Source organism: Andrographis paniculata, unplaced genomic scaffold (assembly GCF_009805555.1).
Source record: "Andrographis paniculata isolate CXL003 unplaced genomic scaffold, ASM980555v1 Contig21END, whole genome shotgun sequence".
Lineage (NCBI taxonomy): Eukaryota > Viridiplantae > Streptophyta > Magnoliopsida > Lamiales > Acanthaceae > Andrographis > Andrographis paniculata.
In genome coordinates, this window is record NW_026137502.1 from 2,800,538 (window position 1) to 2,823,630 (window position 23,093).

The 23,093-nt window shown below is 30.2% G+C and overlaps 3 protein-coding genes across 4 annotated transcripts; 1 reads left to right on the forward strand and 2 right to left on the reverse strand.

Annotated features, from left to right (window-relative positions):
- Nucleotides 1-3,514: 3,514 nt before the first annotated feature.
- Nucleotides 3,515-10,512, reverse strand: LOC127244917 (threonine--tRNA ligase, mitochondrial 1). Its single transcript, XM_051265511.1, has 20 exons — nt 10,250-10,512; nt 9,923-10,160; nt 9,783-9,842; nt 8,925-9,014; nt 8,619-8,693; nt 8,375-8,503; nt 8,212-8,301; nt 8,051-8,139; nt 7,871-7,967; nt 7,698-7,784; nt 7,472-7,556; nt 6,655-6,749; nt 6,358-6,390; nt 6,195-6,281; nt 5,839-5,931; nt 5,599-5,691; nt 4,815-5,036; nt 4,553-4,624; nt 4,109-4,180; nt 3,515-3,936 (listed from the first exon to the last, which is right to left on the reverse strand). The coding sequence occupies exons 1-20, from the start codon at nt 10,504-10,506 to the stop codon at nt 3,841-3,843; spliced, it is 2,160 nt and encodes a 719-aa protein (XP_051121468.1). The 5' UTR covers nt 10,507-10,512; the 3' UTR covers nt 3,515-3,840.
- Nucleotides 10,513-12,962: 2,450 nt separating this feature from the next.
- Nucleotides 12,963-17,176, reverse strand: LOC127244826 (glucan endo-1,3-beta-glucosidase). Of its 2 annotated transcripts, none has more exons than XM_051265342.1 (3): nt 16,045-17,176; nt 13,958-14,240; nt 12,963-13,271 (listed from the first exon to the last, which is right to left on the reverse strand). In XM_051265342.1, exons 1-3 carry the CDS (start codon nt 17,095-17,097, stop codon nt 13,243-13,245), a joined length of 1,365 nt encoding a protein of 454 aa, XP_051121299.1. In that variant the 5' UTR covers nt 17,098-17,176; the 3' UTR covers nt 12,963-13,242. The 2 variants fall into 2 exon arrangements, with proteins under 2 accessions (XP_051121299.1, XP_051121298.1); XM_051265341.1 differs by having other exon boundaries at nt 13,958-14,243.
- Nucleotides 17,177-20,428: 3,252 nt separating this feature from the next.
- Nucleotides 20,429-21,882, forward strand: LOC127245116 (major pollen allergen Ole e 10-like). Its single transcript, XM_051265823.1, has 2 exons — nt 20,429-20,850; nt 21,749-21,882. The coding sequence occupies exons 1-2, from the start codon at nt 20,484-20,486 to the stop codon at nt 21,778-21,780; spliced, it is 399 nt and encodes a 132-aa protein (XP_051121780.1). The 5' UTR covers nt 20,429-20,483; the 3' UTR covers nt 21,781-21,882.
- The last annotated feature ends 1,211 nt before the right edge of the window (nt 21,883-23,093 follow it).

Below are 23,093 nucleotides of genomic sequence, written 5' to 3' on the forward strand. Positions count from 1 at the left end.
AACTATTTTTTTTCATTTTTATTACACAATTGCCACTACTTTTTACACTAATATACAAAAAAGTCTTTTATATATATCTTTTATCGACTGTCAATATAATATCAATATCCCTTAAATCTCGTGTCCAACCCAATTAAGACTATAGTTCTGAAACGGAGATAGTATATACATAATAGATATTTACATTTTCATATATATATATATACCCATGTGAATAAGGTGGCCTATGGCGATGGTGGTGGAGGAAGGAGGGAAGGACCCGCCAAAGTTAGCGGTCTTCGTATTGCGTTGTTGTTACTGTAAGTAAGGAGTGTTGTCCTGTTAATTAATTCCACGCATTTTATTTTATTTTATTATATTTTAAATTTATTTATTTATTATTATTTTACTTAAATTTGAAAATAATATAAAATTCAAATAATATGATATACCTTTTAGTCTAATAGCTTTCAATTTCCATTTTGATTTCAATTCTATTACATATAAATTGAAATTACTTTTTTTAAAAAAAAAAAAACCTTTTTTGTTTTAATTTTAAATAAGCGGTTTATATATATATATATATATTTTTTATAATAATTAAATTATAGCATATGATTGAATTTCTCAAATCTAAATACAATAATCTTTACAATTTAATTTTAACTTTATTGATAAGTGTTACAAAATGTGTAAAAGATGAGCAATTAAAATAAAAAGAAAATGTTACTTGAATGTTATTGTAGATTGTAGTTGTATATAATGTAAATTAAATAATTCTATGTATAGACATTTTCACTCTGTCTGAAAAAAAAATAATAAAATAAAAATAAAAATTAAAAAGTTAAACAAATTGTGATTTGAATTTGGTTTAAATATACTACATATATATATATATTTTAAAGAAATTAATATATTTTTATTATAAATTTTGAAATTAATAGTATTGAGTTTAATTTCAAAATGAACATATATATATATACACACACGCGCGTATTTTTACTTAAAATCGATTTTTTGTTTTTTCGTGAATTTTATCACAATGTACTATTGAGATTCTTCTTTCTCTTTAAAAATATCAAATCAAATATTTACTTTTTCTTTTCTATATTATATTAAAAAAAATTATTTTACATTCAAAATATCATATTAATATATACTTATATCACACTAAAAAATTATTCAAATTAAACTTTTTACTATTTAAAAATCCAAACCCAAAACTCCAAACCCAAAACTCCAAACCCACAAACAAACACACCCTTAATGTTTTTAAGTATGTTTGTTTGGAGATTGGATTTTTAAATATACTATTCATTCTATTATTTTTTTATATTATACTAAAAATTAATTTTACATTCAAAATATAACACCTATTTATATCTCATCGTACAACTATTCAAATTCAAAATTTTTATTATTTAAATCTTAATTTAAAATCCAAACCCCGAATCAGAACCATCATTATTTTAATTGCAAGTAATGTAAATAAGAGTGATAGTAAAATATCAACAATTTGGCACATGTGTTGTCAAAATCTAATATTGTGTCTATTTGACCTGAAATGATTGTAATCTAAATTATTTAGACATTAATTTAAAATTGAAATCCAACACATCCCATGTGTTTGAATCAATCTTTGCTTTACGGTGTGTTTGTTTGGAGGTTTGGATTTTGAGAATTCTTATTTTGAATAGTAAAAATTTTGAATTTGAATAGTTTTATAATATAATATAAATAGGTGTTGATGTGATGTTTTGAATGTAAAATTGATTTTTTAGTATAATAAAAAAAATAAAAAATAGATGTTTGATTTGATTTTTTTGGGAAAAAAAATTGAATGAACAGTGAAAAAAAAAAAAATCCAATCCCTCTGAACAAACACACCCTTAATTTTACTCATAGGAAATGTGTACGGATTAATCAAATTTTCTTCTTCAGCAATATATTCATTTTTGTTGTAATTTAAAATTAATTTAAAATAAAATATTGATTTGAATTTTTATTTAAATAATATATTTTGATATCATATTTTATATTAGAAAATAACATATTTTTATTGAAAATCGTACACATAAATAATATTGATTTCGATTTGCAATCGCAATCAAATAATCACACCAACCATTTCTACATCAATTTAAAAATTAATATTTATTTCGTCCGACTTTAAGGGTCTCATTTATCTTTGGCTCCATTTTAGCTAACATTAAAAATATTATTATATTTATAAAAAAATTCACACAAATGTCATTGTAATAATAATATTAAAGACACTAATTGATGAATTTTTGTCATTTTATACTATATTTTTATATAATAATTAATATTTAAATTAGGCTTATGGGTATAGTATATAAGTATAGAATTCTAAGGTAAACTATTTATCTAAATTTATTATCATCCAAAATTATGAATAAATAAATAAATAAATAAAAGGAAATGTGTTTGATGGGTATAGTAGTTTGGTTGAAATTCACTATGAGTCAGTTAATTGAACACTTAATTTATTTGACAATTCTTTTAATTTTAAATTATTTATTTATTTGACAAATCGGATTTTTTTTAAAGAATATATATATTTTGTTACTATTTAATGGATAAGTTATTTGGGGACATGCATTGGCCAAAAATTTATTAAATTAATAACTTGGATCTTAGTCACGTTACGTCAATTAAAAATTCCTATATTCACATTAATTTACTTGCTGCCCAGAATTAGGTAACGTTCCAAATTCAAAATAAATAAATAAATAGGTTATTGTTATTATTACTATTATTATTATTATTATGAAATGGTTTTGCTTGCAATTGATTAATTAATTTTCAATATAGTGTGCTTTTCAGAGTTGGTCGAATCCAAAATTTTAATAACCCCCTGAATGCCTTCAATCGGCTCGGTTCGTTTAACAGCTCTATGTGGAAGTAGCCTTTTTCTATTCGCCAAAATTCTTTTCCTAAGTACATTTACTTTTGATTCGGAGTTTAATAAATAATACTCCCTCCGTCCCAAATACCGTGTCTGCTACACTGTAGACACGGTATTTTAGGAGGAATGTAATTAGTAGATAATTAAGAATGTATTAGTAAAAAATAATTATTCTATAATATAAATAATTCTAAATTATAATCATTTAAAAAAAAATGGGACAGACAAAAACGACAACATGAACATGATACCTGGAACGAAAAGAGTAGTATTTTAATTACAGTGAATATGTAAAATAGTGTAACGACATTTTTGCCCCTTACTTTTTGATATAAAAATAATAATGTGATATAAAGTAAAAATATTTGTGAAAAAAGTGAAATATTTAATGAAATAGTTACTTTGAAATTGACATCCCAAAATAGAAATACATATACTTTGTAGATGGACGGAAAGAGTAAAAAATTAAATATCTATTTTTGGTGTGAGGGTTAAATTTATGACCATAGGGTCATGCTGCGTTGGATTAATAGAGGTTTAGTTATTGAAGATTCAGCTATATATATTCTCAATGGTACCAAACGCAACCATATATTTCAAAACTCCTGAGGGAATGTACACATCTTGCAAATCAACAATGAAAGAGACCATTTCAAGCATTACAACGTATTTCAAAGCCTTTAGGATTTGTTCAAATTAGAACTCAAAAATATCAACAACCTGAGCAGTTCATGCTACAAATGCAAAGTCAGGCGTAGGGGAACAAAAACGATCCACATTCAAAGCAGCACAACCGAGTTGAAGAGATAAATTAGTATATACCTCAAGTCACACAATTGAAATGAGTTTCGTCTCTACGCGTATTGATTTGTTTTGCAAATTCTTCAAATTTTGCAACAATAAATCAGAGCTGCAATTTAAGTTCAGGTTACCTACTGAAAGGAAGCTATTTCATTCTTGAAACGATTCAGCAAGTCATCGACGCTCATGAGGTTAGCATCATTGCTGTCCCTGACTCGCACCGCCACCTGGAGGAGCATCATACAAGAATGCAAAGACTATTCATAGAGGCAAGTGGTTTTTCCGAAGTTCTAATAAAAATGAATAATAGAGCCAATTTGAGATCTTCGTATTCATTGCTAAGATATTAAACAATTCCCCTAAAAATCAGACACTTATATGAATGTAATGTAAGAATACCTGTCCAGTTCCGACTTCTTTCTCTCCAACAACCAATATATAGTTATACTGAGCCAACTGGGCTTCACGTACCTACAAACATCCGAAACCGAATCATCATTACCATAACCGTTCTTGCAGGAGAAACATAAATCAGAAAATACTAACGATGGTGATTGCTGGACAATCACATTATTTGCACAAACAGGCTAAGTATGACCCTTAACAATGCAAACTACTTTTTCCAGTTACTTGGCCGATAGAAAAATAGTTGAGAAGAATTGCACAAGAAATGAACACCAAGGAAAATCATGGTGCAGGTTAAATGCATCCAAAAATGTTAAAATAGCATGATATAATATGGCAATAACAGGAACACAAATTGGTAGGTGCCACATATCCTAAATCCTAATACAGTAGAACAGCGCACCATAACAAATGATGCAGATACAAAGTTAGACGCACCTTCTTGTTAATTGTTCTGTCAGTCGTATCAACATCAACAAAAATTCCAGCATCATGTATGCGATCCCGTACCTATGTTCAGCGACGGTGATTATCATGAAGTAGACAAGATGAGAAACAACACTCATAATAAATTTGTCGATTTATGAACAGTTAGATTAACATATCTCGACAGAAACAGATAGTGCTTCAACCTGATAAAGCTGAACAGATGTTGAAGGGGAGAAAGGATCTCACAAAGGTCAAATCAGCAGTGGCTTACCTGCAGAGCATATGGCTGGGATTTGTCGGAGACAGGACAGACTATTGCCTGGCGTGGGCTAAGCCAAAAAGGCCATTTCCCCTTGTAGTGCTCCAACAGAATGGCAAACATTCGCTCAACCGATCCAAAAATGGCTCTATGTATCATAACAGGCCTTTCCCTTTTGGTTTCATCTTCTGCTGAGTATGTTAAGTTGAATCGAGATGGTAGTTGGAAATCCAGCTGACATAGTGATGTAATTCATAAATGATCAATGCTTCAACAAAAGAAAAGATATGCAACTTTTGAGACCAGGTCAAATTAAGATTATAAAAACATGCGATTTCACTGTCCCACAGCAAGAAAATATTAAAACAGCACTGACATAATGTTGGCCCCTTCGGCACAAATAGGCCCTCCAGGCGTGTTACTTGCATTCACGATCTCTATTAGCAGGTTCTCAACTTCGGATCAGTGAGTTTCTCTTTCTAGTTCCTTGCTCCTTATGAAAGTGTGTAGAGTATGAACATTTTGGGGGTTAAGCTTCTAAAATTTCATTCTAGCGAACTCTTAATTCCCGGTTTGTAGTTGCTTTTCTCAGTTTGTGTAAGTTGGGGAGACATTACCTCTTCCAATCCTAGATAATATTTTACTTCAATTTAATGTTTTTTTATTCTGAAGATCATATTTCATGCTGGAGTTAGGTGTGAAATTAAGACAACCAGATAGAATAACATGGAGGTAATGTTGCAAAAGGTTGCATTTCTCCTCGACTGGCTTGATAAATTAAAGAAAGAACACTAACCTGCAATGTTGCACACTGAAATTTTCTTCTCATTGCATCAGAAACACTAATATCAATCTTAGGCCCATAGAATGCTCCATCACCTTCATTGATCTAATGAAAAAGATAAGATATAAAGTCTGTAACCAAAAGAGTCGACAAATATGCCCACACAGATACATAAAGGACTTCTTAGCATAAAATCATTGTTTCACGAGAAAATTAGCTTGCAACAGGGAAATATCAAGCTATATAACTAACCTCCCAAGGCTTTCCAAACTCATTTAGTGCTTCAGCAAGGGAAGCTTCAGCCCTTTCCCATGTTTCCAGGTCTCCGAGAAATTTCTCCGGTCTCTGAAGCACACAAAGCGGAACTTGTTTAGATTAATTCATTAACAACATAGTTCAATTAGACTTCAGTAAAGCCACAGATCATGTTGACATTCCATTTAAATCTCTTGTTTATCTATTCCATTCATATGTTCGACCTTGTTTATCAAGAGAGGTGGGAAAGCCATGAGATTTTAGTGCCAATATATAGATATAACTTGCACAGTGCATACATATAGGATGGATATGTAGAATGTCATTTCCATTTAAAGTGTTAAAATCCATACCGTAGACAACTTTAGGTCAAAGGTGAAGCCAAATATTTTGTAAACATAACTGATGAATTCCAGAACAGCCTTGACTTCATCTTTAATCTGTGAAAAGTAAAAATATCAAACAAATATCTTACATAATTAATAAATTCTGGATTAATCATAAAATTCATCTTACTTGAGACTCCCGACAGAAAATATGAGCATCATCCTGTACCAAAATTCTAGTGTCAGATGATTTGCCCAACCAGTCAAAAAGTAAAAACACATAGCATCCACAAGTAAACTATGACAACCAGAATGTTCATCTGAACTACAACAACAATTCATAAGTAGAAACTCAAGCACCCACTGTTGCAATTAGGCAGTGGTAATAAAAAGGTCATTTTGAAAAAACAAAAGGATAAAACTTTGGCTAATAGCGATGATTTAAGTCATCTATTCTTTCCAGGATCATGCTACGATCAAAATATACCTGCTGGAATCTCCTCACACGAGTCAACCCAGTAAGTGCCCCACTTGCTTCATTTCGATGCAGGACTCCAAAATCTGCCAGGCGAAGTGGAAGTTCTGCAGAATGGTATTGTATCATGTTATGTGCTTCATTTAATATTACACAAGCTTTGTGAAAGAAATTGGCACAGACAATAAACACGTTGGGATATCATGATGTCCTCCAATATGGCTTTTTATCTAATATAAAAATATTAAAAAGAACATGTATATGGATGTCAGAACCCAATCATTTTCACAGAAATACATATTAGGTTGATTATATAATATTGAGAAGGATAGTTAATATTTGCTTAAAACTGACAAGAATTTTATCTATTTTTTTTAGATAGGGAGAACTGTAAAGATGGAGACAATCCAAAACAGAACAATCATGTGCCTCTCTTTCAAGAAAAATGACGAATTTGATCATCTAAATATCGAGAACCAAACAAGATCAAGAATTTGAAGTAATCTAGCTGATCAGTTCGGATAAAATATATATATATATATATAAAATAAATCAAACAATAATCAGTTGAACTGTTTGTTCATCTGTAGGTTAAGGATTATGTCAGCTAATAAAACATTTGGAGAATGCTAAAGAAAAAAAAAGTGCATAATTTGTAGATATTGAGAAGAAAACAAGATCATATAATTTGAAGCAATCCAGTTGATCAGTCCAAAGATAAAACAGTAAATCAAACAATAATCAGGTGACCATTTGTTCATGTGAAGTGTATGGATTATCTCAAAGCTAATAAAACAGTTGGGAAAAGGCTAAAGGAAAGCCAGCTCACCCCTATAGGAGCGAACTCTATGATCAAATATTAAACAATGGCCAGGGCAGTTCATTGGCTTGAGTCCAAACTCCTGCTTCTCAACCTGCAACAAAATACAGATAAATCTTTCCATCCAACTTGACAGAAAAACACCACCCTAAGTTTTACCCTAGACACCAAGACTCCTACTGTGCAACATATATTTCACATTGATCAATCTGATCTTTCTGAAGTATTATCAAACCTCGAACACAAACATATTCTCCTTATAGTTGGCCGCATGACCAGATGTCTCCCACAGCTGCATATTGTACATATTTGGGGTCCACACCTATCAAAATTAAGCAACATGTATTGTAATCAATGCATATGCATATTGTATTTATGCATTTCTAGTAGAAAATAAACTAGCTTTACCTCTTCATAGCCTCTTTTCCAGTACTGATTTCGCATAAATTCCAGTAACTTGTTGCAAACTCGAGCACCGTGGGGTAAAAAGAAACAACTTCCAGGGCTGAATTTATACAAAAATAAAATCAAATCAAATCCAATTAGAATCACAGATTGTGCAGAAAAAGTTCAAACTCCAACTCTTACCTAAGGGGGTGAAAAAAGAAGAGCTCTTGCTTTTTGGTCAGTTCCCTATGGTCATATTTCTTAGCTTCTTCTAGCATGGCTTTGTATTCCTGCCAAAATCACCACTAAGCACACCGAGATAGCAAAGGATGCTAAAACACAAAATTAAGGATATAGATCACCTTCAAACGTTTTTGATCGGGATAAGATATCCCATAGACTCTTTGCAAGCTTTCACGGTCTTTATTACCTCGCCAATATGCAGATGATGCCTAAGTAACAATGTCGCAAGAAGTGAATTTCTTACTTGAATGAATATGTTTCCTAATAGTGGGTAGTTCTCACCTTCAAACAGCTAAATGCTTTCACAAAAGAGGTATTTGGTATGTGAGGTCCACGACATAGATCAACCAAAGGACCACATCTGTAGACTGTGATAGTTTTATCCTCGGGTAAATCCTTAATAATTTCAACCTAATATAACATAGTTGTGTTATAAAAATATCACAGGGGAGATATTAAAACAATTATGTGTGTACAGTGAGCATGTATAGAAATAGGAAACAATATAAACCGTAAACTTTCTGACCTTAAACTGATTATCGGAGAACATGCCAAGAGCTTGTTCCCTCGTAACTTCAATGCGCTCAAATGGTTGCTTTTCCTAAAGCACAAGGAACAGAAAAACACATTGAACTAAAAAAGAACCATGCTACACAATAGCCCGTCATATTGGCAAAAATATGAGAAGTAGTTTTATATCCAGCCATAATCGCATGCCTTCTAACGGTAAGAGAACTCAAATGTTAAATGTACCATTACTCGCAAAATGCTCATTAATAAGTATAAAAAAAAAAGTAAATTAGATCAAGCATAAGTGCATAACGAGTCTTACGTCAACGGCTTTTTTGGCAGCCGCTTCAATCTGTTTGAAATGATCCTCATTCAAGCCCAGATCACCATAAAATGCATCATAATAAAATCCCTGCATACGATGAAGATGCTTCGATATTAGATGCTCAGAAATCAATGAATGTAAGAGCAAATTAAAACTTACAGCAGCAACCTAAAAGTAACACAATTCTAAAGTGAATAATCATCAAAGTTTAGTAAGGAAAACATCTAAAGCCAATTTCAATAAAAGTAATAGCTCTTGCAAAGAATTCCTTTTGTAACAGACATGGAGTAAAATATTGAACTACATACTGAAAATTCAGTTTCGGGAGCCGTCAGCCAAACAATTTTTCCTGATTTTCTTTCATTAAATCCCACATTCAATCTGATTTTGATTTGTTTTAGCACAATAGAATGAACCAAAAACCAAATCTTCATTTATAATATTGTCAAAGTTCCATCTCTATTAATCTAAAAATAGTTCATATTTACATACAACCTGTTCTTTACTGCATCAATTACATTTTTTACCTTATTAATTAAAAAATACTGTTTATATATATAGAGTTTCGCCGTTTTGAAATGAAACTGGAATTGCGAACATGCAAGTATCATGTAAGATGCATAACAATAATTCATAAGCTGAATAAACAAAAATTTTAGACTTCCAATATAATACTTGTACTTTTTACTTGTTCAATGATTTTTTGCATCTAACTTCAAAAAATTAAAATAATCATCATCAACCTATATTGGGAAAATTCATTTGAATGTTAGCAAGTATCCAAATATTGCGATTTGATTTCATAGCACAAAATATTTATATGGCGAGGAATGCTACAAATATCACAAAATTTACCTCGCCCCTTGTAGTGCAAGGCCCAATGCACAGTCGGCATCCATATGTCTGCTCCAACGACTGGCACAACCCAGAAGAAACAATTAACTCGGTTATGATAGGCACTTCAAACAAAATAGCAACTATTATAGTCACTTTACCTCGCCAAGAATGTGCGCGCTGGAGTGCCAAAAAGTATCACGGCCTTCATCAGTATCAAAGGTAAACAGCTCAAGCTTGCAGTCGCCTTCTAATGGCCTGTTCATATCCCACAGAACCCCATCCACCTTGGAAATCAAGGCGTTTGACGCCAAGCTCTTAGATATTTCCTTTGCGACATCTAGTGGCGTCGTGTTCCATTTCTTGCCTTCCTTCACTTTCCCATTCGGCAACGTAATCCTTTTTTTTCAGTAAATGAAGCGACATAACAATTTAAACATTTCAGAATAAAAAACAACCAAAGGAATGAAATAGACTGCGGTGGTTACTGAATTGGATCCGGCGAGAGGGCAAGGCGACTAATCTTCTGCTGATTCTGGATAGATTCGAAAAGGGCAATTCGTTTGGGGATGACAGATTGAAGATACGCTTCGTCTTTGGCGTACACCGGTGAATTTGAGTTCGAATTCGACTTACCCTTGCTGTTGGCAGCGGAATCCGCCATCTGAAAGTAGAAGCGACGGCTGGACGGCGGAGCAGTGCAGCGGCGGAGGGATATGGAAATGATGCGAATGGAGAATCGCATAAACCCCTAAAACAAGAAAAGAAAAAAAAAAAACCCTTGTGAGTCATTTGTTTGCTCTCTGTGGTTTTTCTCCCAAAACACACCTAAACTTGGACCTGCTCAATCGGTTTCGAACCCGCGGTTCAACCTCCGGTTAGCCGATTTCAAACCGTCGGTTCCGGTTCAAACCGGAACCGAAAGAAAGAAAATGAAAGAAAGGAAAAAATTGGAGGAAGAGGAGACAGAGGACGGCGGCGGGCGGCTGTGGATGGATATGTAATAATTTGTTACGTAATTGATTAGGGCAAACGTAATCATTATTATATATTATTAATATTTTTAAAAATTAAAATAATATTAATATTAATAAAACTAAATACTTTTTAACAATAATATTTTATATTTATACATTTTTATTAAATAATTATATATAATTTAAATTATACTTCTCAGTATTAATTTAAAATGTATTTTTTTTTTATCATTTTAGGCTTGATATTTTTCTTTCCTAGTAAACCGTAACAATTGTTTATAAATGGTAATCAAAGTTAAACGGTAATCGAAATTGTTCCTAAAAAAAGTCGATTTTGATTCGATGTTTTAACAAACTAGCTGTTTGCAATCATAGTAATCGGCGGTGTAAACCGGACAAGTCTACCTAACCTTGGCTACTTGCCCAATCGGTTTGCGGTTGGACTGCTGGTTTTAAATCGACGGTTCCAGTTCAAATCTTACCGCCATTAGGGGTGTGCATTCAATTCGATTTGGTTCGAATCGAACCGAACTTTTAATTTTAATCGATTTTTATTTATAAAAATTGAAATTAAAACCAAATCAAAGTTTTTTTAAATCAAATAAATCGAACCAAACGATTTGCTTTAAAACCGAAGAAATCAAACTTTTATTTATTCATATAAATTTTTAATATACAATAAATATATATACTCAAAATTATAATATATATTACTTCTTAATATATAATTTATTTATTTATTGTTTAAAGTTTAATTTTTTTTGGTGAATCAAAATTAAAAATTGAAAACCATAATCGAACCAAAGCCGAAATTTATAAATTCGATCTTGAACCGAATCAATTAACCGAACAGTCCAAACAAAATAGTCCAAATCGAAAAAAATTTCGATTTTTTCGATTTGAATCGACCAATGCTCACCCATAACCGCCATCGAACCAAAATCAAAACCTTTTTAAATTTTTGTAACATAATATATATTACGTATTAACCTAGGCGAAGAAGCAGAGTGGGTAAAGAAGAAAGAAGAAGGAAAATAAGAACGAAGAGAAGAGTGGAATGGTTAAGTGGATATTTAATTTTTTGTTAATATATGGAGTTGTTATTTATATATATACATCTCTGCAGTATGAACATTGAAAGTTGTTCATCGGAACGTTCAGTTCAAATCTGGAGAAAATTTCAGTCATCAAATGAGGTGAGTATTTTTTTTTATAGATAAATGATTATAATTTTTTTAATTACATCTACTTCTAAATTGTATTCTATTTTTTATTATAATTTTAATTTATTTTAAATTTGTTCAAATGTATAATTTTGATGTTGTTAATCAACTGGCTATAACTTTCATAAAAAAAATTATATAAAAAATATGCTACCTCCGTCCAGCCATAAAGTACACAGTGATTTTTTTGTGTTGATATTCGAATATTAATTATTATATCAAAACGTAATATAAATAATTAGAAAATGACAAAGATACATCTATTAGTCTCTTGTAATACAAATACAATCATATTTTCGGAGTAAACTATATAAATATAAAAATATTTTTAATGTTAAATATAATGACGCAAAAACATATGTTTACTTTCTAGCTGGACGGGGGTAGTATATATTTGCATCTATAATTTTGTATAAAAATTTTTGTTTATTTTTATATTAACATATTTAATTATATATTTAGATATTTTAAATAGTTTTAGTTAATTTTTAAAAATTTTAAATGATTATTTTTTGATAAAAAAACAAAATTATAATAATTTTATATATAATTTAATTTCAAATAAAAAAATTTGAATAATTATTGTTGATATTTTTAATTATAAACTTCAACTATAAATATATACAGATCAATACGAATCAGACGTTCCGTTTAATAATATTCAATCCAATAAAAACCTACCAATTGTCAGCACTACTAAGGGTGTGTTTGTTTGGGGTTTGAATTTTGAGTTGAGATTTGAATAGTAAAATTTTTGAATTTGAATAGTTGTATCATATAATATAAATAAGCGTTGATATAATATTATAAATATAAAATTAAATTTTAATATAATATAAAAAATAAAAAATAAATGTTTGATTTGATATTTTTGAAAAAAAAAATGTGATAAATAGTAAAATTAAAATCCAATTCCCCAAACAAACGCACCCTAAGAAGGTTGATTCCGCCTCTAACATTAGCCGAGGTGCAAGCCATGAATGCATACCACAATGTTGCTATTAAGAACAAAAAAAATTAATCTATAAGATTAAATCATAATGTAAGAACATCACCATCATTCGGAGCCAATCAATAGTTATATATTTATATATATATATATATCTATCTATCTATCTATAATTATTACAGCATATGTAGAGGGAGATAGAGATAGGTAGAGTAGATAGATAGATATCCATGGTGATCAAAGCCCCCCCAAAACGACCCAATAGGCAATAGGCCCCCTCCAAAATGGTCCTTCTCTTACATACACTAGTACACTTTTCGTGCCCCAATTCTTCAAGATTCATATTTGCACGTCCCATAACCTAATTAATGATAAACATAAACAAAATCTCAGACAAAAATAGACAGGCAAATAAATGATCACTTGTTCGAAGGAAAGTTTGTTAAAATAAAAGCCATAATAGAGAGCTTTTGGAGTTGTGAAGTTTATAATTGTAAAAATAACTAATATAATTTATAGGTAACTAATTTTTACCGAACTCATTTATCATTTTAGTCATATAACTGGGGTTTGCAGCAAACTAGTTCTAGTAAGTGAAAAAATTTCGCACTTTTAGTCCTCCAGGACTAAATCGGCAAAACATTACCACTTACAGAACTAGTTTGCGACAAGCTCCGATTACATGACTAAAATGATAAAAATAATCCAAATCGGACAAAAAGATCAATTTACCCATATTTTATTTATGCAAAAATACTTATATAATCCATTTGCGATCATTATTCTCCTAATTTATAAATTGCATAAAACTCCTTCATATTTTCAAAACATTACATAAAATTCTTTTGTTAAGAGAGTATGTACAACATTTTTTGCAAATGCGACGAAACCTTATCCAATTTTTAAACATAAAAAAAAAATATGATGCAAACTTTTCAAAATCCAAGTGAATTATAAGCAAATTTGAATCTTATTTTTGAAAAAACTACGGTAAATGAAAAGTGGCTAAAGTTTCAAAAATATTTGCGTAAACAGAGAGACACTTACTGGGATCGGTGGAGGTTATAACGGCGGAGCCGGAGAAGAAGCAGTCGAAGTCATTGCGGCCTTCCTTTTGGTAGTATCTGTTCATGGTGAAGGCGGCGTGAGCCCTCACCGTATTGGGGTCGTAGCACGGCCCCCCCGGCTGGATCGCTTCGCAGTCCATTCCCGGCCGGCTGCAAACATAGTCTATGTTCGCCTGTAGTGCCTCGTCGGTAGCGTCGGGTTTCGGCATGCACCACTTGCTGCTGCCTTGGGCCGTTGGCGGCGTCGACGGTCTCGGAACGGGCTGCTGCACCAATGTCATCAATTTAATCATTCCTTGGGATTAAATTTATTTCATGATAAATCAATATGGTCATAGATAATGTATAAATAATACAATATGCAACACATAATGTTTGGATAATAAGTAAACATTTACGTGGAGTTTAAGAAATAATAGTATTTTAACTAGAATGGATAGTTAAAAATAAAGTAGCATAAATACAATTTTGGCTTGCTTTTCTTTTTTGTGTTATGATAAAGTATAGACGTTTGTAGAAAAAAAAGTATGTATTTTTAATAAAATGATTAATTTGTAATTAGATAACACAAAATAAAAATATGACTACTTTATGGTTGGACGGAAAGAATAATACCCCCTCTGTCCCATATCTATATATCCATTTGCTTTTTGCACGAAATTTTAGAAATATTAGTATTATATTGGGATAAAGTAGAAATAAAAGTAAAAAGACTAAATTAACCCTATTAGTATGATATGATATAAATGTAATGTCATTTGTGTAATTTATTATAAATTGGAAGGGTATTTGTAATGTTAAGTAGATAGTACAATTAAAAAAATAAATAAATACTTTGTTACGAGACAGACTAAAATAGAAAAATGAATAGATTGTTAAGGGACAAAAGAGTATACAACTACATATATATTATTGATTTTCAGTGCAATAAATATATTTATCGAGGTCCTACACAATGCTTCTAGAGCTATATGGAACGTGTTGGAGTTAGTGTGCTTGTTGGGTCAAATTTGACGCAATCAGCACTCTAACCACCGCTATTGTAGAGACTACGGATTTGTTCTCTATATTTTTTGTACATGTTTTTTTTAAAAAAATTAATACATTATAAATATTTATTATTTTTATATTTTCTACACAATTTCATATATCTCATGTAAAAATAAAATTTGCAACTATTTCACAAAAACAAACTCACCCTACTTCACCAATAAAAATAGATATATTCTTCTACTGGTTTTGTGCGCCAAGGGTTTGTATTAAGACAAGACATATCATATAAGGCAAGGCTAATAATATTAATAATATCAAAATCCTGGGAGTTGGACTCCCGGGAGCGGCAAGGAAATCCAGAAGGACAAAGTTCTACGTAGAGATTGAGGGAAAGAATATCGGAAGGGACAAGAAGAACAAGATTCAAAGGAGGAAAATGAAATAGAAAATTAAAAATTAAAATTAAAATAAAAAAAAAAGAAAAAAAAAAAAGAAGGGACACGTATTAGAGAATCCAAGGGGAGACAGATAAGCACCTTTTCAGCCTTTTTGCACGTGATGCTAGCTGTCATTTTTTAACCACAAACCATGTGCATGGTAAAAATCTTGTAATGAAATTTTATACTTATCTATCTCTATATATTTATAAATGTATACGTTGCTAATATTTGTACATTGCTGTGAACAGAAAATTCCAGCCGTATAGTACAGTCAATCAAATGTTCCTATTCTGAACGACACGTGTCCGCCATAATTATTACAGTTAGGCACAAATTCATTAAAATTCAATCCCTCTAGAGCCTTCCACAAGGCACTGTTTGGAAGACATATCTAAATCCTAATTTTTGTAGTACAACAAATATAGTGAACCTGACACATACAGATGCGTACTTTTACACTTGCATCTAACGTAGTAATTTAAACCGTTTAAAATATTTATGTTTTTATGAATCCAACACAAATTGTCGCATTCCAATTTTATTTGCATCATATTTTATTTAAATTTAAAAATATAAATAAATAGAGAAATAATAACGTCTATATGGAGAATTATTTATTTAACTAATTAATTACCTGGCGAGGGGAAGCGGCGCCGGACCGGAGGAGCCCGATATCGTAAACCGAGGAGAAATCGGGCTTGAAAAGCCCGAAATTCTTTTCGGACAAGGGCCCGGACTTCTGATTCTCATTGAAAAGTCCGAAAATGTAGGTTTCGATTTTCCTCCTTGGCAGCAACGGCGTGCCCCGGCCGGAATTGTACTTTCGGACAAGACCGCCGTTGTACGCCGCCGCGTTGGCCGCCGAGCACCGCGGCTGCTCGAAGCTCTCCCCCAGCGACGACCAGCCTGTCTCCCCGACGGAGATCTCGACATCCTTGTACCCGAGCCTCATCATCGACACGTAGACAGCGTCCATAAGTAGATCGAACATGTTCCCGTAGGTCCGGCGGGTGAGCTTGTCGTAAACGCCTCTGTTTGGTAAGAAGAGTGAGAAATTGGCATTTTCCGGCGAGTAGCCGAAGTAGGGGTAGGGATTGACCATGAACGGCGACCGGGTTTCGCGGTGGAACTGAAGAACCGGGCCCAGGACGCCCCGGTCCCAACCGGACCTGAATCTGGCGAGACTCGGCGGGTTGGACGACTCGAGGATGCCGAGCGAGTGGGCCGTCGTGACTTTGACGCCGGTGACGTTGGCGGCGAGGAGGGCGCGGTGTACGGACCGCATGGCGGCGACGAGGTTGTCGACGAGGTTCTGTGGGCCCCAGTGGAGGATCTCGTTGCCGACGAGGATGTAATTGATTTTGGTCTGGGGGTGGAAGGGGAGGATGTTGGCGGCGACGTATTGGCCGGCGTAGCCGCCGTCGGTGAGGGCGGGGATCTCGCCGTTTGGGATGGTGACGGCGACGAATATTCCGGTGCCGGCGAAGGCGCGGAGGATGTCGGGATTGACGTCGAAGATTTTAATGCGGTCGATTGAGGTTTGGGTTTTGAGGAACTGTGCGACCTGCGCCGGCGGGGGGAGGTTGTCGCCGAGGGTGCCGTAGTTGACGCCGATTGCGTGGGCGGCGGAGATGGCGGCGAGGAGTAGCGCCGCCACCGCGGCGGCGGCGGCGGTGGGAGGAGCCATGGACGGTGGAGAAGGGTTTGGATTGGAATAGTGTGTAGAAAGTGAGGTGGAAGACAACTGTAAGGGTAAAAGAATTTTGCAGTTTGGGAATTTAAAGAAAAAAACGCTGGTTTGTGACAACGCGTTTTCTATATTGGAAAGGGGACAAACAAAGAAAAGCGTGTTTATGGATAGATATATATTTTGAAACAGGCCGTACATTTGTCTGCTGGATAAAACGTGTGTAAATAATTTTCACTATTTCTTTCAATCAAAAAATATTAAAGACAATTTTTTTTAAAAAAAAATTACTATTTAAAATAATTTTGTTCTCTTATAAAATATTTTATCAATATTATTTAAATAAAAATTTAAACTTACTTTCCAAGCTAACTAGAAAAAAAAAAAAAAATTATTGATAAATAATGTCAAATATTGTCAAAAATATATTCCCAAAAATATCTGATAGAATATAAATAAATATGAATATTTTTTTTCAGTCTTATAATAAGTTATCTATTTGTATTTTACGTTATTATATTTAATATTAGAAATATCATATATTTATATAATTTTTATACAAATGTCATTATATTAGTAACTCGGATGACCGTTACACTTAAAAAAGGAAATACTCTTACATATAAAGACACTTTAAAATATATGGTAAATATTTTAATTGTTGGATTAAAAAAAGAGTAATTACTATGAATTTTTATTATTCAGTATAATTTGTTCTAATTTATCCTAATAAAAATATTACGTTAGTTTTCTGCATCCACCTTGTTTAAATGAGTAATTACTAAAATTACGGGGTGGTAACAGCTATGGTAATAATTTAAATTAAATATATTCATAGTAAGCCATCAATATTTAATTTGACATATTTGAATCAACGGTCAATTTGTTGAAAGGGTGAGGTGGCACAACAAATGTGTCAGGCATTAATTGTTGAAAAGGTGTAATTATTTTTAGTATGTAGATAACGAAAAGTGGATGCAAATACGGGAAATGGTGATTTGATTTTGAGGTGCATCTCGTCACCTTATTTAATTTAAATAATATTTCAAGTCAAGATAATTGACTCTTCATTAGTACTCCTTATCCGTCAGGACAAATGATTCTAATTTTTTTTTTGAAAAAAATAAAAAAATAAAAAAATTGCATAATAATTTACCTTTAATTTTACAAAATTGTGTCCAATTTTTTATATTTCTAAAACTACGTTAAAATTTTTGTGGTTTCATAAATTCTAAGTTTAACTTCTCGAGGTCTTTATTTAACGGTATTTGATCTAAATGAGCCAAAATTGCGAATAAATTTTAAAATCTTAATTTCTAAACCCCTAAAATTACAAATATATTTATTTTTCTTATATATAATTTTAAAAAATAGTAAAAATAAACTCTTAAAATCCGAAAAAAATAACTATTTTTTACTATATTCATTATTTTTGAGGCTAAATATAAGAAAAAAGAATATATTTGTAATTTTAGAGGTTTAGAAATTGAAATTCCAAAATTTATTTATAGTTTTGGCGCATTTAGGTCAAATAACGTCAAATAAGGATCGCTGAGGGAGTTAGACGCAGAGTTTATGAAACCACGAGTTTGACACAGTTTTAGAAATATAAGATATTTGACGCAATTTTATGAAATCACAAGTAGATTTTGTGCAATTTAGCAATTTTTTTTTATAGGTACTACATTTTTTTAAAAATAAATTTAGTTGTAAACATGGTTTAGAACATAGTTGTGTTAAGAACAGTGTCATGAGCATGGACAATAACATGATTATGTTCGGAACACGATCGTGTTTAAAAGTGCAAGGTAATCAACACGGCCATGTTGAGCAAAGACCGATTTAAATTTTTTTTTTTACTGGTGGCACAATAAATAAATTAAAAATAAAATTGATAATTGAGTGAGATCAAAATTGATATAAAAAAATTCAATATGATCAAAATTGATAATTATAATATTGAAGGTAATAAAAATAATTTTTGTTCCTATCTATTTTATTTTATTTGTATTTTAATTTGAATTTTTTTAAACTTACATTTTTGTTTGTTTTATTTTTTTTGGTTAATTTTGATTTTATTATTTATTAATTTATTTATTTGTATTATAACTTGAATTGATATTTATGGTAAATTATTTATTTATTTAATATTTATTGAATTTTATAATTATGTAATTATAATAAAAATAATTATAAATTATTTATATTAAAGTTAAATGATTATAACATTTATAAATAATAATATAAATAAAAATTAACATTAGTTATAGAAAATGTGTAACCTTAAATAAGAAATAAACTTAAGGGTGTGTTTGTTTGGGGGTTTGGATTTTGAGTTGGGATTTGAATAATAAAAATTTAGAATTTGAATAGTTGTATGATGTGATATAAATAGGTGTTGATGTGATGTTTTGAATGTAAAATTAATTTTTAGTATAATATAAAAAATGAAAAATAGGTGTTTGATTTGATGTTTTTGGGGGAAAAAAATTGGATGAATAGTAGAATTTTGTTAAAATTCTACAAACGAACACACCCTAAATAACACAATATAAAATTAAACATACAATATTAAGTAATATTGCCTATTTTATCTATATTTCATATAAATATTTTTAATAATATTAAATTTTTATTTTCTAAAATTTAAATATATCATTTTTAATATCAAACAATAAAAGTAATTAATCAGTGTGTTCATTGATCGTTTTTACATAAATTAATTTTTTTTGTGTGATATGGTGAACTGTATTGATAATATAAAAATAATTTTTTTATGTTAAATTATTTAATTTTTATGAATGAATAATATATATTATAGTATTAATTTGTGTATATTTATATTTTTTTTAATACTAATATTAATAAGAAATTGTTCTATTAAAAATTTTTAGTAAAAATTTTAGTAAACAGACTCAATATAATTTTTATAATATATTCATTTGCACTTCAAACCTTTTTTTTTTTTCTTTTTTTCTGTTACTAAAAATTATTAAATTTTATATGGTTTTCTTGAATTTTTATTTATTAATTTAATAAAAATAAATCCACATTTTGTACTCTCATAATTTTATAATTCGTTTCTTCGCTGGATTTGAACGACTACGATAAAATCACCATGATGATCGTGGGAAAACAAGACACATGTAACACGTAGTTTATGTCTAATTTTCACAATAAACGCAAAATCCTAAATTAAGTATAGCCATTTTAGGTAAAGAAATTTCCCACCAAAGAAACTCCGACCAATCCGCCAAACATTCGACACAACAAAAACTATATATACACAAACCCGTTCTCATAGTACATAATATACTTGTATATACACACACATACATAAATAAATAAATAATACATATACATACATATATAGATAGAGAATAAATATGTCTCCGGTACGTGCAATTCTGATGGTCGCCGCGGCGGCGGTGGCGGTGATGGCCGGCAGCGTGAACGGCCACGATCACCCGGATCATCATGCAGTCTCCGGTAAGAAATGGTGCGTGCCGAGGGACGATGCCACCGACGTCGCATTGATGGGTATCATGGCGTTCGTATGTAATTGGAAGCCCGACTGTTGCACGGGGGTGTTGCCCGGCGGCGATTGTTACCAACCCGGCCAAATTGTGAAGGCCCATTTGACCATCCGCGAGCACGCCGCCTACGTCATGAATAACTACTTCCAATCCCGAGGCGGGAAGGATTCCGACTGCGGATTCTCTGGCTTCGGCATGATAACCGACGTCGATCCGAGTACGTATCATTCATATAGAACATTGTATTTGATTCATTGAAGCAGTAAAATATAAGTACAATTTGAAATTTTGATATTTTTTGCTGGCAAACAAATGCTGAATTGTACGGGCTTGGGCCTGTGATGGTCGGGTTGTGTTTGATTTGACCTGATTTATTAAAATTTAAAAAATATTTTAAATTAAATAATTTATAAATTTATCAACAAATAATTAAATATATATATATAATGAAATTAAAAGTAAATACCGAAATAACCCCACATAAAATAGTTTGTATTGAAATTAAATATTCTAAGTTTTATTTAGTTAGTTCTTTATTTAAATAAAAATCATTTTTTTAATTATCAATAAAAATATAATTTATTCTAATTTTATTTATTAAATTAATACTTACTTCTGTCTAATTTGTATATATATATATATATATTTTTTTGTTATGAATTAACAAATTTATATTTTCTAGTAAAATAGAGATTAAAAATAATAAATAAATAAAGTGTAAGAAAGTAAAACTAGTATCTAAAAAAAATAATAATAATTGTTAGACGTCCAAATAAAAAAATAGGATATTAATTTATTTTTAAAATAAATTTTCACATAATATAATTATAAAAATCCAAAATTTCATTAAACCAGTTTAAAATCATGCAGGCGATAGGCATGCAAAACTTTAAAAACAAACCAGACTTGATACAAAGAAAATTAGATGGGTCGATTTGTCAACTCTATATTTAATAATTATTTCACACAAAAAAAAAAATTAAAATCATTCTCTTTTTTTTTTTATTATTATTTTCTATCTTTATAACTATTATTTGATTATATGACATATTATTATATTTTTAAATAATTTAATTATAATATAATTCACATTTGTTTCAATGATTGTATCGCAGGCACTCCTACGTGCAAATTCCCCGAAGCATAAAACCCGGAGATTTGATGATAAGCTCAAGTCCATTATTATAGCTAAAAGCGTGTTTACTTCTGATAAAAATAAAAATAAAAAGAAGAAAAAAGCGTGTTTACTTTTTCCCATCTTGTACAATATACGTATGCGTGTGTATATTTGCAATGTAATTTAATACTTTAATAATGTTAATAATAATAATAATAATAATAATAATAATAATAAATTGTTTAGTACGTGTAACAATTTTGTAATGGCAAGATATAGCACTTTTATTTATTTATTTATTTATTTTAGTTACTATGATACAAATTCATGATGTGAACATAAATATATGCATGTTTTCCAGTTTTTTGCTTTATAAATTAGTTCCGGATAATTTGTAAAAAATATCAGAACAATTATGCAACAAATTAACATTGTGTTTGTTTGGCCATGAGATTTAAATAGTAAAAATCGTGAATTGTAATAATTGTATAATATGATATAAGTAAGTGTTGATGCGATGTTTTGAATGTAAAATTAATTTTCAATATAATATAAAAAAATAAAAATAAATATTTAATTTGATATTTTTAGGAATTTTTTTTAATATATAATTAAAATTCTTGAAAATCTTCTAAGCAAATACAACTTTAAACAATATTTATTTTTAAATTTGTAAGTTTGTATGTCATTTTTTTTTCTTTAAATGATTACATAATTTATTTATATATGAATTTTATAATTTATAATTTGTTTTATTTTAATTATATTAATTACTTATTTTAATATATAATTATTTATATTATACTATAATTATTTTTACTACTATATTTTTAATTATTTATTAATCATACTCTCTTTTAAATATCATCGTGTCTACTGTAACCATATATAACATTATATTTCGATCATTGAAAGTGTAATTTAGAGTGTGGTTGAGTGTTGATTTTTTTTGTCTATAATTCTTTTAAATATTTATTTGAACATGATATTTTATATATAAAAAAATAACATATATTTATAATTAATTCGTAAAAATTAAATAATATATAAATTGAAAAAAATCCAAAAGATCAAAACACTATCTGAATATTTGAACTAAAATTATCCAATTATTGACTAAGGCTTTGTTTACTTATAAGTTTTTTACATTTGATTTTATTATTCTAACTAATTTTTTCCCTTAAAAAACATTCAATTTTTATTTATTTTATTACACTAAAATCTAATTTAACATTCAAAATATTACATCAATATATATTTATATCACATCAAATTACTATTTCAATTCAAAATTTTACTATTTAAAATCAAAACCCAAAACCAAAACCTCACAAGTAAACACA